Below are 17,569 nucleotides of genomic sequence, written 5' to 3' on the forward strand. Positions count from 1 at the left end.
GGTGTGGCTTAATGGGGCGTAACTTTAAAAAGTAGGCGTGTTTAAAATAAGTACACACCTTTAGCAGGCCGAAACCTTGAAAAGTAGTTGTGGCTTAAGATAGGTGACACCTTTAATAAGGCGTTACTTTGAAAAGTAGGTGTGTTTTAAATTAGACCACGCCTTCAATGGAGCGTAATATTCTAAAATAGGCGTGGCTTAACTAATATTACCGCCTTCATAGGACTATAACTTTCTAAATAGGTGTGGCATAAATTAAATAACACCCTCAATAAAGGCGTGACTTTAAGTAGGCGTGATTTAAATTTTGTTCTAAGGTGTATAATGTTTCGAGTAGGCGTGGCTTAAGTTATATTACGCCTTAAATGGGGCGTGGATTAAAAAGTAGGCGTGGTTTAATTTAGACCACGCCTTTAACTGGGCGTAATTTAGAAAATGAGGCGTGGTTTACAAAGAAAATGGTGCATAACCTTGAAAATTGAAAAAAAAATTCACAAATTTTGAAAATAAAAAATAGTAATTTTTGTTTATACAGGTGGATCGGGCGGAAAACGAGGAGGCCCAGGGGGGAGGTCTGGCGCCATCTTCCGCTTACTGCAGCGGTCCATCGAGTTCGAGAATGGGCCCAGGGCCCGATTCTGGAAGCAGTGGTCCGTCTTCGGCCCCGCATTCGTTGGCCACGTCGCGCGACGAGGAAGACGACGAGGACGAGGAAAGTAGTGCAAAACATACAAATAGTCACAGTGACAGATCTCGGTAAGTCCCAAAAAGAACTCCATTAATAATGAAAAATTGTTTTTTAATTTAACAATAGAATTTTTTTAAATTATTTTGAATGTAAATATTTTACTTTTAATTTTATAAAGTATGTATATATTTATATGATATATAATATAACAATATTAAAATACAGAATATTTTATATTAACATAAAATGATAGTATAAAATATTTTTTAAAAATGAAAAGTATTATATATTTAAATAATAATTACTACGGAGGAATCGTTTCCAAAAAAAAAATTGCACAATTTTGCGAATAATGCTTTAAATTTTTTTTTTCTTTACAATTTTAAATTAATTTCTTTAAAAAGTACAAAAAAAGGGGGAATGTTTGATTACATCGAAAATATGAAGTATAACATCAATCTATATTCCAAGGGTGGAAATGACGTTGAGATGAGAATTTTCACACTTTTTTTCTGTTTCTTTTTTTTTTTTTTTTTTGCTTGGTAACAAACATAATCCGTAATTTCCTGAATACGGGAACGCGCATTCCCCTATATTCGCGGACAAGGCAAATGGGGGAGAAAAAAGGGGAAAAATAACAAAACGAAAAAGAAAAATGCACGAGCTACATTTAAAGCAAACTATATAGGCGACAATTCCCTTCCATTCACTATTTTTATTGTCATATTTTTTTTTTGCTTGCTTACAGTTGAGTTATGAGAAAGTGGAAAATCTGCGAAATTGTAACGTATATGAAATCGTTTTCTTTCATATTCTAATTTTTTATACTCGCTAACATTTTTTTTTATTATTTAATAAAAATATAAATTTTCATTATTTTCAATAATTTTATGGTTATTTTTTTATTGATTTTAAAATTTAATTATTAATTATGTTATTTCTGCCTTGATTTGTTATTAGTTTTTTTTATTGTTATTATAAAAATCAATAATGGGATTTTTTTTGAATGAAGAAAAAGTTACAAACACATTTTATTCATATCATTTTATTAATTTTATTATTTTAGAAAAGGAGAAAAATAATTATTTTTCATTATTATTATATTTTTTAATAATTAATATTTATGTAGTTCAGGGAATGTAATAAATTTATTATTCTAATTAGTAAAATAAAACTGAAAATAATGAAACACTTTTTTAGTAGCAGTAATAATGTTTTTTTTTTTATTTTATCACTTTGATAAAATGTATATATAATTCTATGAGTGATATAAAATGAAGAGAAGAGCTTTTATTTCGCGGTATCGAGAGAAAGCGATTTCATTGGCCATTAAAGTTTTCTACTTTTTCCGTGAAAGCCTCTCGCGATGAGAAGCATAAATTTATTAGGATTATATCACGTTATAGAGAGCACAGCATAATAGCCACAGTGGTGACCAATCGTTGTACCACGGGTGATAATCACTTTTACACATACCTTCACACATTTAATATCTTTATCCATTATCCGAGAAAATTGTTTTATCCATCTTTTTTTTCATTCCCGCGTGCGGCATTAATATACTAACAAAAAAATTTTATTTTTTATTATTTTCCATGGAAATTTGAAATAGAATTTTTTAAAAATTGTTTTTGTCGAAAAGAGAAAATTTAATTTTTGCTCCATATAATTTTCATGGAGATTGGAAAATTTGTTTTTCAAAAAAATTCTTGTTTTTTATTGGTATTTGAACAAAAAGAATTACTATTTGTTAGGAATTAGAATAAAACAATGACGAAAGCAACGTTTTTTAACTAAGTGATTGAATTTAAAAAAAAAAACTGCTCAGATTCGAACCTTTGACGATAGCCGTAAGAAATGTCATTTTTGCCTGCGGCTACTTTGTAAATTTCAAATTTACGTTTCATAGAAACTATTTCAAGTAATTTCTCGCTGAAAAAATGTTTTTTTTTTAAATATAATTTTCTTAGGTTTAATTTTTGAGGGTTTCCTTGGGTCTTTTTAATAAAAAAAAAAATGTTTTTTTTTTAATTTAAGAATTTTTTTTATTTTTGACACGAATCGAGACCGGCAATAATAATAAATGAAAGTCAATAAAGTGGAACAAAAGTGGACAATATGATATGTGAATGATTAGGAGAGTCAGATTCTCTTGAAATCAAGAGAGGTCCAGAGAGAGTAGTTACTACCTGACGAGCCTATTGACCTATTTGCCCCACTTAAACGTGATTGCCCGATCAACTTTATCGATCGCGGGAACCATTGCCATTGGTGGCAAATAAACCAGTAGTAGTAGTAGTAGTTGATTTTACCAAAGTACTATTTCCCTTGGTCTCCTGAGGGAGCCCGAGAAATCATCTGCTTTTAATAAACAACCGCGTAAACGTTCCTTTCACACGTTATATTTCATTAGTTTCAAAATTTTCCATATTAATTTAACTATATATTGAAAAATTAATTTTTGTGTTTAAAATTTTTAAAAAATTTATTTGCAGTATTTTATCTGTTCAGGAAATAGTAAATATTTATTGGACTGATTGATGGGGAAAAAAAATTGACTCTCTAAAATTTTATTTCAAGGCCCTTTTATTTTTTTAGATTTTTTTTCACAGGACGGGGCCGAATGGAATCGCCCCAAAATTCGAAAAATCAAAGAGGAAGATACTTGGAATTTCCTCTTGGCGCCTCCAAGTGAAATATAGGTACGGCCACTGTGAATAAAATTCAATGACAAATAACCAAAAAAAAGTGAACGATAAGAAAAACATTTTTTTCATGACAAAAATGTAATTCTTGATCATTTTTGTTTTTGAGAATTTTTTCGCATCTCAACTGAAAAAAACCGCAAAAATTGACTTTGCTTTCAGTTTCTTTGTTCGTGTTTCGCTGTAGAGCACATCGATTTTCCATTACCAAAAAAAAAACAGTTTAAAAAAATTTTTTTTCTCTATTGTCATTATTTTTTTGGGAAATGGAAAATAATGTTTGGCGCTATACAAAAAAATTTAGGTGTCAACATAAAATAGCTTGTACTAGCGTACATTCAAGAACATAGAGCGGCACTGAGGTTGAGAACCTAGCGAAAAGTGGGGGTGAACGCACTTTGATTGGCGCTCGAGCGTTCCCCACCACTTTTCACAAGCGGCGCTCGCAGTGTTCTCAACCTAATTGTCCAATTCTACAGTTCAGTGACGCTAGTCCGAGCTTCACACAAATGAATTTTGTTCGTAAAGCACAATATAATTGGCCGCAAGATTTTAATTTATTTTTGAGAGTGTGCATGAAAAAAAATTGTCTAGATTGTTCGATTATTAAACAATGAAAAAACATTCACTAATTCATCGCTATTTTTTCGAAATGAACTTCTTTTGCTAAATTAAAAATGGTTGAAAAACAAATTTTACCGCTGAATAAAAATTCGCTTGCAATTCTATTTCGCTGCTAACTATACAATTAGTGCATGAGCAAAGCTAAGTGATTAATAAACGATTTTAATATTTAACTAGAATTATAATAAAAAATTAATTAAAATAAATTATAAATATTTTACTATAATTATAAAATAGAAAAAATAGAATTTAATTGAAAAAAGTGCAAAATTATTCTATTAAATATTGTATTATATTTTTATGAAAGAAAAATATTTCAATACAAAAAAAAACAGTTTAAAAGTGTCAAAAATTAAAAAAATTTGTTGCTCATTATTATTATTATTATCGAAGGAAAATTTATTGTCTCGGACGCAACTCGATAATTGACTTTAAGCGGAAGTTCACTCGCGGTTCAAATTCATCCTATGAAATTCAGATTCAATTACATTCGACGTTCGTTCAGGAAACCTCCGAAGGCCTCTTGTGACCTAATATATATATTGAGTAATCGAAGGTACGTGGTCTCGCTCAGAAGACTTCGAGAGCGGATCAATTTTATCACACAGCAATGTATATATGACAAAAAATTTTTTTTTATTTATACAAAAGAAATTAAAAAATTTTTTTTCTTTCTTCCATCATACAATTTTTGAATAATTTTACTAATATATAAAAGTTTAAATAATTAAATCATTTCAAAAAACTTTGGAATTAAAAATATATTTTAAAAATCAAATGAGTTGATATAATAAAAAAAATAAAATCAAGTTTTGAAAAAAAATAGGGACAAAAATTCTCAGCGGGAATCGAACCCCCGACGATGATCTCCGAGAGATTTGCACTTTTACGCTCGGCCATTTCGCAACTATTAAATTGACATCGCGTTAAATTTTTTTCGGTCAATAAAATACCTTTTCTTGAGAGAACAGAAAAATTTGTTAGGAATTAGTCAATCATTGATGAAAAAGAACAATATGTGAATGAAAATAGAAAACAATTTTGCATTACAGAATAAAAGAAGAAGAGATGAGGCGCAATAGGAGAAAAGACAAAAGAGGAAAGAGCTCGTGAGAAACAAATAAGAATCAGGTTAAACGAGACTGCACTCAAGACTCGTGAGTGGAGAGCTTTAGGAAGCTTTAGCCTTTTATCTCTTGCATCCTGCCACGAGCCTTTTATACAATTTTTTTTTTGCCCTTTTCTTTCAGTCCTCGTAGAGTTCTTTGATACTTTTTCTCTTGGGAAAAGAAGCAAGAGAGAGAGAAAGAGAGAGAAATGTACCTTTCGCGTAACAATGCAACGCCACTTAAGGAGAAAAGGGGTGGGGGGAGGGCGCGCTTGAATTAAGGAGTCTCGGTGTTGAAAATGGTACAAGAAAATAGAAAATAAGCGAATTCGCTTTCTTATATATGCGACAAAGCTAGCACTATATATATTTTGCTTCTTGCAGAAAGCGAACTTAGTATTTGCATCGGGATCCTTTTTTTTTCTTATTTCCGAACAAGCCGCAGCGTTTCCGGTACTCTTCCTTCTTTTTATTCGTTTCCCATCTCATTGTGGTTAAGAAAACATTGTTGGGATTCTACTGTATAAACAGATGAAGCTCACAAAAGCTCTCTTGGATGTCACGTCGAATGGAATTTATTTCGCATTTATTATTAATAATTCAAATACTCGACTTTTTGGCGAAGAAGTAACAAAAAGATGATTATTTTTTTATTTTTCCTTTTATTTCTAAAACTCAAGTGAAAAAAATTTTTACGTTAGGAATTACACAGCGCCATTAACGCACAGTTGCAGGTGTACCAACTGTTTTTCAATAAATTCACAAATTGGCGCGAAAATTTAGAAAAAAAGATATTTTTTTTTTCTACGAATTTTAAAAAATCTACCATTTGTAAAAATTTTTAAATAATTTTAATTTATAAAAAAATTAAAATATGTTATTCCAAAACGAAGTAAATTTTTTTTATTCTTTAAAACTTCGTTTCTAATTTTACTAAAAAGGAAATAAAAAAAATATATTGAATTTTTTTTTTAACATTCTGAGAATTTCTCACGGCTTATTTAAAATAACTTTTTTTTAGCTGTTTTTTCAAAAGAAAATTTGCAAATAATGTTTTGTAATTAAGTTAACGTCTTTTCTGCGTGGAATTAAAAGTGGAGGGAAATTTCATTCTTCCTCTGCGGAGAAACGGAAACGACAATATTTACATAGAAAGAAATTGGACGTCAGTCGGTTATTTGAGTTGTGCTATGAGTAGCTTTAGAGAGAAAAAAAAAAAAGATTTTCATTTATAAATCGAGGGCGACATTCATAAAGACAAATTGTATAATGAAGCAATTAACGAAAAAAAAATTTCCATCGAGAGACACACCGACTTTAAAGATTAAATTTCCATTCAATTCGTTTAATAATAATAATAAATCGTAATTAATCGTCTCTAAAGATATGACAAAATTTTAACTGAATTTTAGAAATTTATTATTCATAAACATTCTTTAAAAGTAATAATTAAAAAAAGTAAATAGAAAATTAAAAAAAAATTAAAATTAATTTAAAAAACCTTTTTTAAAAGTAGTTAAATTTTTTCGACTGACAAAAGGGAGGAAAAAAATAATTAAAAAAAGTCAGATAAATAGAAGGTGTTTTAATTGAAAAAAGTGACATTAATTAAAATTTTAAATGAAAATTGAAATATTTTCCAATTCTCCCTCTCTTGACGCAAAATGTGTGAGTTAAGAACTCATTGATGAATATAATGAAGAGTATTTGACTCTTATTAACGTATAACCAGCCACTCGAGTTTCATAAAATTATCGCAATTCACTCGTATAAGCCAGCCAGTGAAATAGGTCCTTTCATGTGAGTGCCTTCTACTATACTGATTATTCCCATGGGGGCAACTCGAAAAGCAGTATGAATTGCACGTACTGAGAATATTATCACGGGGGAGAAATTGCAATTGAGAACAAAGTTCTACTTCGCGTCATATATATATATATATAGTATGTATTCAAAGTAATTACTGCGGCTTGCGTGAAATCCGATTTTCTCGAAAATTCATCATGATACGTTTTGTATGGGGCAATAGATTGTCCAGAAAAGAGAAAAGGAGACCAAGAAAGAAAGAGAAAGAAAAAAAAAGGGGGAAAATTTTTTTTCTCTCTCCGCGAAAAAAACCTTCTCCCAAGACACGAACGTTTCTTATATAGGCGTAGTTCATTATTCTCTTCAACACAGTACTTACATATATATATATATATCGATAAAATGCCGCCATTAAGGTGAAAAATTTTCCATTGAAAATAAATTACTCAGAAAGACTTTTCAATTTTACTTCTTGGAGAATATATTTAATTTGCAAATTTTTTGAGCAATTTTTTTTAACATTACACAATAGAAAAAAAATTTTTTACTCTGAAATTCAATTTACATTCATTATTTATTTATAATTTCGTTTTGAAAATTTAAAAACAGTTTTAAAAATAGTTTTTTAAATTTCCCGCGATAATTTTACGATTTCTATTTCATTTTAATTTTACTATTTCTAGGTTATGTTATATGTCGATAAAGTAAATAACTACTTTATCGACATATAACATAACCTAGAAATAGTCTTTCTGTTGAAATGATTGTAATCATTAAAAAAAGTTCCGGAAACATAAAAATTCAAAAAAAAATTTCCTTTTAATAAACAAAAATTTGTTAATATTTGTAAAATCATCTCGAAGATAAATATAACCAATATTGTTGATGAAAACGGAAAATACGTTTATAGGACTTGGGATAATATTCCAGGTGAGATGAGTGGTTTTCTCGATGTGAGAAGAGGGAGGGGGGGGGTGGATTATATATATAAGCTTCGATTCCATCAGTATCTTAAGTTCCAAAACCTCTCTTTGGGTAAATAGTCGATAAACGTGTTGAATTCAATATTACCGAAATACTGTGTGGGTATTAAACTTCGGATTGGGTTTTGGGTTTGCCTTGAGGTAAACGAAACGCGATTCGAACGCGTCGAGAGCAAATGTTGAAAATCGAGGATCTTAACCCATACATTTAGTTCAAAAAAAAAAACTTTACTTTTATTATTCCAACACTCAAAATGAATAATTTTGCCCGCTAAAAAAAATTACACTTTAACAATTTATTCGCAAGTATCTCATTCCCCCCGAAATACGAGCAAAGTCATTCAATTATCTGTTCCATTAACGAAAACGCCCACATTAGAGAGTCTATCCGAAATCTCCATTTATCTCAAACATATTCTATTTTCCATAATTTACTTTCCAATCATAAGGGGAAATTTGATTTTTTTTGTCTCGTAAAATAGTGCAATTTTTTTTTGTTGAAATTGATGAAAAATATGTTAGTAATTAATAAACAAAACAAGTTTCGTGGAGGAAAAATTAAACAAAAATACTTTGCCTGACGGGAATCGAACGCTTGACTCAAGTTTATAAGTCGGGCGCTTTTACTACGAAGCCAGAATATTCTTACTAGACACAATTCACGTTTTTATCAATTCTGGTTAATTTACGTTTAATTCATTGAATATAAGTAAATTTTTTTTGCAATTTTATATTTTTACATAATCTTTGGAAGTTTTGCTCTACGATTTATTTATCTTAATTTTTTTTTTAAATTAATACTAAAAATAAATTATCTAACGAAATGTTTAAATTTATTCATTTTATTTGATTCCTGTCAGGAAAGGATTTTTAATTTGAACAATAATGTATATATTTAAAAAAAAAACTAAGAAAAATAAGAAAAGCGAATGAAAGGGATATTAAATTTGAAAAAAAAATGAAGAAATTTTATGAAATTGGAGTGAAAGGAAAAAAAGAATGAAAGAACAATGGACAGACGGACAGAGTAGGAAGAAGAAAAGAGAGATCTCTGGGCTTCCATAGGTCTTCTTAACAGGTTTGCAGGAATGCATCGAAGATCATCACTGCAGAAGTCCTTCAGCAATGGACTAGGAGCTACCTCAACGACATCCAATTCGTTGGACAGCATTTGCGGTGACTCCAACATTCCGGAAGCGGCTCGAAGACCCCGGAGTACCCGGGGTTCTCAAAAATGGAGTAATGTTCGCGCAGTCATGGCGCTCTATTCCTCCCTTCGCAAGATTAAGAGGTACTCGTTACCTTGGACAGAATCCTCCTCGTCAATATTGCCACTTAATTGCACTTAAATAATTGCGGGGTTTTGTTTTTTAAATAAATAATTTATTTTACAAACAGGAATTTTTTGAAAAATTAATATTAATTATATATATTAATAATTAATATATTATTTTATGTTTTTTTTTGAAAATATGTATAACTGAAACTGGATTAAAGAAAATATAATCAAATTTGTCAGTGAAGAGTATTGGCTGAGTTGGTATGGTTAGTAACTGTGCACCTCAGAGTCTCAGGTTCGAATCTTTCTGAAAGGTAATTATTTTTCTATTTTTTATGTTAATTGAAAGTAATTAGAATTTGTAATCAATTTTTACCATTGGAAAAACTAATTTAGAATTGAAATTAAATTTTCTTATGAAAAAAAAAATTCAGAACAGGAAGATTCGAACCTACGACGTTAAGTTGTACAGTCACTAACTTTACCAACTGCTCCACTACAAATTACTCTCAGGACACAGTTTATTTGATCATTTATCGTATTTTTAATATTCTTCCATACTAATAGAATTTTTTCATATAAAAAAAAAAATAATTGTACAATTTATAATTTCAATTAGAGTAAGTGGCAACATTGTTCATTAAAATTTGAAATGAAAGACCTTAATCGTAAAATTCATCGAAACACACAAAAACGTAAGAAAAGTTTAATCATAAAATCCACATATTTTTTTTTTTAAAAAAGGTTTTTAAAAAAATTTGATTACATATCTATGCTGTCATTATTTCTCAAGGATTTATAAGAAAAAAATAGTTATCGACAATTATTTTTTTAAACTTTTTTTTACAAGTACTGCAACATTTATTTTTCCTTTCGTTCGTTTTATTTGAATTTTACTTTTCAATTTTTTCATTTCAATTTTAATTCTCTAAACGTTGATTAATTTTTTTTTATAATCTCAGTAATATTGTATTTATATTTTATTAGATTTTTATTATCAGTAGTTATTTTCAGTAGTTATTAGACAATTATCACAAGTTATAATTGATATAATTTATTATTTTTATTATTATTATTATTAGTGTTAATATTATTTTTATTATTATTACTATTACATTTTTCGTAAGATGCAAAAAGAAATTGCTGCAACCCGCAGAGGGAATTACCAATTAATTTCAGAACTCAGGAACATTGTCCTGGAGTTTATTATTAATTTGATAATAAATTAATTATTTCTTAATGAGCCAGGTTATAAGGGGATGAATTCTCTTGTTCTTGACGGTTTAGAAAAATGATTCCCTTAACAATGCTATTCTTCTTCAGGAACTACCATAGATGATTTTAGACGATTTTAGCTTTGCCTTTATTTTTAGCCTATTTGTTCTTGATCCTTGCAGATATCTTTTTGGTTACTTTAAAAGCTGACCTAAAAATACCGTGGAAATTCCATTTCCTGTAGAGGTTTGGATGTTCACCTTCCGGTTGAATTTCTCCCAGAAACTGTTTGAGCTCTTCTTACAATCTGAGAATTTATGATCGGCTTCTCTGCACTTGAAGCAATCGTTACGGATTTTCTTCCTAGACTGTAACCGTAAGATGAGTTACTAGAACCATAATCCTTGTTTTAATTGGGTTAGATATAAATCCAACCTTTATACATTCTTGGTACTCTAGAATATTAGCCACTTCTTGGTTAGTGATAAATTTTATATTGTTAAGTTTAAGGACCATCAGTTTCTTACTTCTTGCTGATATTCTCAGGATATTGAGGACTTCAGTACTTATGTCCGTTGGACCTTTTCCTTCTGGGTAAGGCAATCCAGGTCGCGGATCTTCAGTATAACCATTTGGTCTGCCGTCGCTACCTCTCCAATAATTCTAATAATCTCCGTTTCCTTGGATGAGAAGTCTCCAATTCTTAGAAATAGGTCTCCTTTCTTGAAGAGCTTCATTCCTTCTAGCATAGTGTAGGCTTCTGGATTAACTATTTCTTTCTTAGCTGCTTCGTCACATTTTAATTTAATCTCTGGTAGAATTTCTCCTATTCCTTCTTGGCTACTTCGCGGTCCGTCTTAGCATCCTTTATGATGGACATCAGGGTTTTCAGTCCACTCATTATAATCATCCAGAAGTTCTTCTAAACCGTCATTATCCAATTCTTTGCTGTATCTTATCTTTGGAATCTTCCTCAATCTCCTTGTGGTAAAATTCTCATTCATCCAAAACGATCTCTAGCATCTTTAAAGCGTTGTTGCTCTCCTGCATCTGCGTAATGCAGAAGAAGTATCCCTCGATGCCAATCGAAACCAATGAGGGATTTAGCAGAAGCATTACTAAATGTTTTTACATTGCTGCCTTTTTAAGCATCAAAGATGATAAGCATACTAATCCCTAAACGAAAATTTAGATAAATTGAAGTTTTACCGAAACTCTCCCTTGAACAAGTTATTATTAAATGTCTCATTATTGTCATCTTTTATCTGATTCTATTTGCCATGAAAATTGATGATTGTTTATTGAAAATCAGTTCAGATTCTCTTCCTTCAATGAAATTGAGTTTCCTCATTAAAATACAATTTATCTTCCAATCATGCTGAAAATTTCTAAACCCACGCATAACCATCCAGTGAATCTCAAGAGTAAAATTTCTATTTATTATTCATCATCCTAAGACTATTTTGATTTCATCAAATTAGTATAATCTTCATATGAACTATTTTAATGTTCATTGACCTAAAAATCAAGAAAGTCGAGTTTTTCAATTTTAAATTTACTTAAACTTTCACATACTCGAGGAGAGTGAGAATAATTTCAAAGTTGTGCCTCGTAAAGTTTATATGTGAACGGTGGAAACAGGATAAATTAGTTTATAAACTCTTGACTGTCTTGCTCTTGAGCGATGGTTTGGGCTTGTGTTATGGGTAGTGAAAGGGTTAATGATAAACTTTTCGTATTTTGGTTAACCCTATATATAAGAAGGAAATTGATTTTAAGGAATGTAATTTACACGGTTTGGTTAACGTGCAAACGTTAAACAAAACATGGAGATTAAATTAAGGACACAACTTTTCTCTGATAAAAAAATAAATCCCTTCTTCATTTCCCCCTTTTTAAATGAACAAACGCAATTGTTACGATCTTATTAATGGCCCCCTTATATACCTCACGTTTCCCGGCTATTAATCTTATTTTTCCTTTCTTTCATTCCGCTTGAATTGATCAAGCCTCAGCGGAAATTTCTTTTCTTTATTTTTTTTTTATAGAGAAAATCCTATTATAAAAACAAAATTTATTGATCGCACAAAAAGTTTTAATATCATTTCAATCTTTCGTATTCAATTGAATGGAATTTAATTTAATTCGTGCTAAATTTTAATTTAACCTTCGAATTAAATTAGACATTTTTTTTAAATTCTTCAGAAATAATGACTTATATGTATTAAAAAAAATTAATTGAATTAAATTTTTATCAATTATTTTTAATGTTAGAACACTTATCATGTTGTTGATGCATTATCTTGATTCAACACCTGTAAATTGTTACTAAACTAAAATCGTCTATTTTTCCTTAACCTCTTAAATTGTAATTGTCTACCTCTGTTTCTGTCTCTATCTGTCTGTCTGTCTGTTTGTTTGCCTGTCTCTCATTCATCTGTCTTTCATTCTCTATTCTTGAAGAAAGACTATTGATTTCTATACTGACAATGTTTTTTTTGTATCTATCATTTATTTATTTTTTTTTAAATCTGTCAATTTATAGAGTAGTTAAAATAATAAAATGACAGCTATAAATTTTCATCTCGTTATTAATAGACTGCTTTTACAATTCCCATTGTAGCCATTATGAAAGGTAATAATTTTCACAATGGTTTACGACTCTACAATAATTGACATAAACTGCGTATTGATCGACGAAATGATTTATATATATATATTCTAAGCGTGTTAAAGTTTTGCATTTTTAGCCACTGAAGCCGTGAAATGAAAAATCATTAAAAATGTTTTTTTTGTCAATCAGCACGAGCGAGGATCTCTTCAGCATCTCTTTTCGTTGATATGTTCTATATAACCCTACACTTCTCTTCTTTCAACCTTGACTTCTATTCGCAATAATCGCTCTCATCAAAAAATCGTCTTTTATTGTCCGTTATTATTATCAATATCATTGTTATTATTTTGATGACAATCTAACAGTTTTTCTAATTTCAGAACAAAGAGCAATCAACGTTGGATGAAATTAAGGACAACTGTTCAACTCTCCTCGGCTATTCAAACCATCCAAAAGAAGCCACCATTAAAACGTGAAGATTCATTTTTAAAACGATTTTCCACAAGACAAATTCCCGAGAGTCAGGAGACGTTGGACACAGCGGAAGGTGAGGGCGATCCATCGGACGAAAAAAATCCAAATACAAGACGCCGACGACCACGAAGACCACAAAAACCACCAAAAACAGTTGTTAATCCTGATGAGAATTTCTACTACTACTGGCTAATGCTCCTCTCAGTTTGTGTTCTCTACAATCTTTGGACACTGATTGTGAGACAAAGTCTCCCAGAATTACAAGGCCTAGCACCAGCCGTTTGGTTAGCATGCGATGGATTTACAGATCTTGTCTTCTTTCTAGACGTCGGTGTTCAATTTCGCACTGGATATCTCGAACAAGGTCTAATGGTTTATAATAATAAAAAACTTGCCGGACATTATGTGAAATCAAAATCATTTGTGCTCGATCTACTTGCACTATTGCCATTGGATTTACTGCAGGTCAATCTTGGCAGTAATCCTCTACTCAGGTTTCCCCGTTTTCTCAAGATCTATCGAGTCTACAATTACTATTACATGGTGGAATCGCGAACCGTCTATCCAAATCTCTGGCGTGTTCTCAATCTCATTCATATTCTTCTAATTCTCGCTCACTGGTTTGGCTGCTTCTATTATCTTCTCAGCGAAGCCGAGGGATTTCAAGGCGATTGGGTCTATCCCTACCGACCTGGAGAATATGCAACACTCACCAGAAAATATCTTGGATCATTGTATTGGTCAACACTCACCCTTACCACCATCGGAGATCTACCAACACCGGAAACCAACGCCGAGTGAGTTTTTATAGTTTGTTTAAAAAAATATATTTTTCATTTAACAGTAGATTCGCTCTTGTGACAACTGGAGGAGATTTGAGAGGCAATGGAACTCGGAATTAAAATTTAGAGTTTAGAAAAAATTTCGTTTGAGCGTTACGGAAAACTGATCGCTCCGCGTTTGGTGGTTCTCTCTTTTATACTACAGGACTTATAGGAGTGGGGAGCGCTTGGGGGCGTTCCCGTCGCGTAGCAACGTCGAATCAGCGCGCAACCCCCTCCCTTGCTTTGGAGTATAAAACAGAAGGACTGAAAAAACCACCGTCAGTCTTTTACGAAATAAGACACTTTCAAAATTTTGAGGCTAGGTGACAGTTTTTCATTTCATTTACTCAAGTAAATAAAATCTCAGTAAATTTGTTTAAATATTCTTGAAACTTACTCTCTAAATATATAATTTTATAACCCTCCCAAAAAAGATAATTCGCATTTTTCACCGTGAAAATGGAAAGTTTCCGGTCTCTTAGCAATTTTTCTCCGTCTCCACCGGAAACAAAACGATATTCTTCCTGCCGTCGTCGTCGTCGAGAAAACTAAAAGGCGATGAATTTTTTTTGTCTTCCTCCCTTTTCGTTTCTTTTTTTTTCCCTTTCCCATGAATGAGGGAAAAGTGACTCTCTTAAGAATAAGTTTTACTCGCCAAAATGGATCTTTCGTGAGTTTATCTCTTTTAAAGACTCTCTCACATGCACGACTTAATCGCGATTTTCCGATCCATTTTGTTGATGCCCCATAGTTAAAAAGAGTCGTAATCAGGGAGGTTGCTAATTCAGCAGTTTCAAATGGTTTAATTTGCAGTGCTTGAAAAGAATTTTCTCTCTCTTGAAATAATTTAAGAAGAGAGAGAGAGAATCTGAGGTTCCATTGCCTCTTAAGTATCCTGCAAGCGTAATAAATTAGTACCTAGGAATTAGACTCGTGAGCGGAGTGTTGTTGTTGTGTTGGCAGAGTCATAGTGGGCGGCAATCCCCGGAGCCTCGCTCGTCGTGGCCGACTGTCCCGGCTTCTGCAGTTCAAGAATAACGGAGGGTATCTGTATCGTTCCCAAAAATCCAAAAGAAAAAAAATAAAATAACTAAAAAAAAAAAATAAAGCCAAAAAAAAGAATCTCTTCTTGCGACCGCTGCCTCCTTCCGAAAAAGGCCTCCGGGGAAAAAAAATATAATTTTCCTTAAAGAAAAAGTAAACGTCATTCATGGTCCATTCGAAAAAAAAGTAATAATTTTTTCAATAGAAACTGCTTCAATTTAAATAGACTGTTTTAATTAAATTTCTTCTAAAAGTTTTCTTCTTTTAAAGAATTGAATTTTTATTTCTAAATAAAGAAACTATTTACAAATTTAATGTTAAGTAATTTTTTTTTCTTTTAAAAGGTCATATTTGCACGCGGAAGTTTTGTCAAAATATAAATATAATATTCGATATTGGAAGAAACGTGACGCGGTCTCGTGTTAACCTTTTCATTTCTAAAATGGTAGAATATCAGAGGTTATCAAACCGAAAAAGCAAAGGCCGGAAACGAAGTATCCGTTCTCGCGCGAGTCAAGTCTTATCGAACGTCTAGATACGTTTCTATGGAACGTAAAAGAACTCTTTTTTTTCCATCGAAATGAGGTCAAGATATGTCACTATTTCATAAGGAACTATAAAAAGAGGGAATAAAAATAAAAAAAATAATGTGCTTTTAAATGAGACAATTTTTGCAAATATTTGCTAGAGTTTAAATTCGAAATTATTTTTTATAACCTAAATGATAACTTGGCATCGTTAATATTTATCATCTGATGCGAAAGTTGTAGCGATCAGCCTATTTATACTGAAGAAAAAAAAGGGTGGGGGTATGCTAAACGCCAATTGGCTAGATCACTTTTCAGGAGCGTAAAGAGTATTAAATTCGCCCTCGGGAAATAAAATTAATTTTCAATTCTACAAAGTGCAATTAATTATTCAGTGTTTTATCACCTATTACCAGTAATAACTAGATAATTTACGACCACAATAGATATGTGTGTTTAATTGCTGTCCAAAAGCATATATAAAGAGGGAATATTATTTGATAACGTTGTTCGCATATATAGGTATACACTTCTACTAGATTTGCGGTTATTCTATTTTGATTTATGGGACAATGAACTTAGTTTATAACATAAAATCGATGACAGAAATTGCTTCGAGCATTTTCGACCCAATTTTTTTTCATAAAGGATAAGGTATTTCATTTTTTATTTCTGTTTTTCGTTGATTTGTTCACCTGTACAGTAAATGAAATCAGTTGGACTTTTCAATTCAAAACATCTGACAGATGAATCTCTTTCTCTTTATATATATATATATATATAAAATGCGATAAAATCGTTTTCAGAATAAATGTCAATTTCTCTCAGAATTAAACAGGACGAAATGCAAATGTTGGTGTGTTTTTTTTTTGTTCACTGACATTTTACCAAGGAAATAATAAATAATAATTCTCTTTTATGCTAAACGGAAAAAAAAAATTTTTTTACTGATTTTTGTGCGAGCAATTCACGGGGGAAATTTACTCTCCTTTTGCTCGTGTGTGATGTCTCAGCAAGAGACTCTCAACGTTGGTCAGCAGTAATAAAAGTAAAAAAAAACGATTCTCTTTCAAACCAATAGTTCGTGAACGATAAAACCGTTGCAATTGAGAATCGTTCGGAGATTTTTTTTTTCATCAAGATGAATGTTTGGAGGAATAAAGTGAAAGATATTTCTATGACAATGTCGCATAAATTTCCACGCGGAATTCATTCGAAATAATAATAATAATAATAATAATAATAATAATAATAATAATGATAATTGACGTTTGAAAATGTGGCACCACACAGAAGTTGTATAAATAATTCCAAGGAAGTAATCTAGATGATGAAGCAAATCCGTCATACCGTAGGGAGTAATTAAAATGCACTCCGTTCTGAACTTGCTTGTTTGAATTCTAACGATCTTAAATAATATAAGTACAAAAAAAAATGATTCTCAAAGAGCCGTATCAATTACTTTCTATTTATTTTACAAAATTATTTTCGATTCTTGAGCCATTTTTGAAATTTTCTCAAGGAATTCATCAATTGACTAAAATATTTAACAAGTATATTTTCTAATTGTAGACTCACTTTTCTAATTGAAGACTCTCTTCATCACTAATTATTATCGATTCTCTCATCCTCTAATTTTGTGGATAATTTAATCCTTTGACCACGTGGATTCATTATA

At 30.9% G+C, this 17,569-nt stretch overlaps 1 protein-coding gene across 3 annotated transcripts in view; it reads left to right on the plus strand.

Moving 5' to 3' along the window:
• LOC127280558 (uncharacterized) overlaps positions 1–17,569 on the plus strand; it is a 122,628-nt gene that overhangs the window by 88,737 nt on the left and 16,322 nt on the right. Inside the window, exons 3-7 of one of the 3 annotated variants that reach the window (XM_051303612.1) lie at positions 536–756; positions 3,301–3,390; positions 8,993–9,205; positions 13,403–14,293; positions 15,284–15,364. In XM_051303612.1, coding sequence (XP_051159569.1) covers positions 536–756; positions 3,301–3,390; positions 8,993–9,205; positions 13,403–14,293; positions 15,284–15,364 — 1,496 coding nt within the window. The remainder of the gene's footprint in view (positions 1–535; positions 757–3,300; positions 3,391–8,992; positions 9,206–13,402; positions 14,294–15,283; positions 15,365–17,569) is intronic. The other 2 variants (XM_051303613.1, XM_051303614.1) reach the window with 2 other exon arrangements.

This window comes from Leptopilina boulardi, unplaced genomic scaffold (assembly GCF_019393585.1).
Source record: "Leptopilina boulardi isolate dan_hultmark-lab unplaced genomic scaffold, ZJU_Lbou_2.1 LbouV2_248, whole genome shotgun sequence".
In the NCBI taxonomy this organism is placed as follows: domain Eukaryota; kingdom Metazoa; phylum Arthropoda; class Insecta; order Hymenoptera; family Figitidae; genus Leptopilina; species Leptopilina boulardi.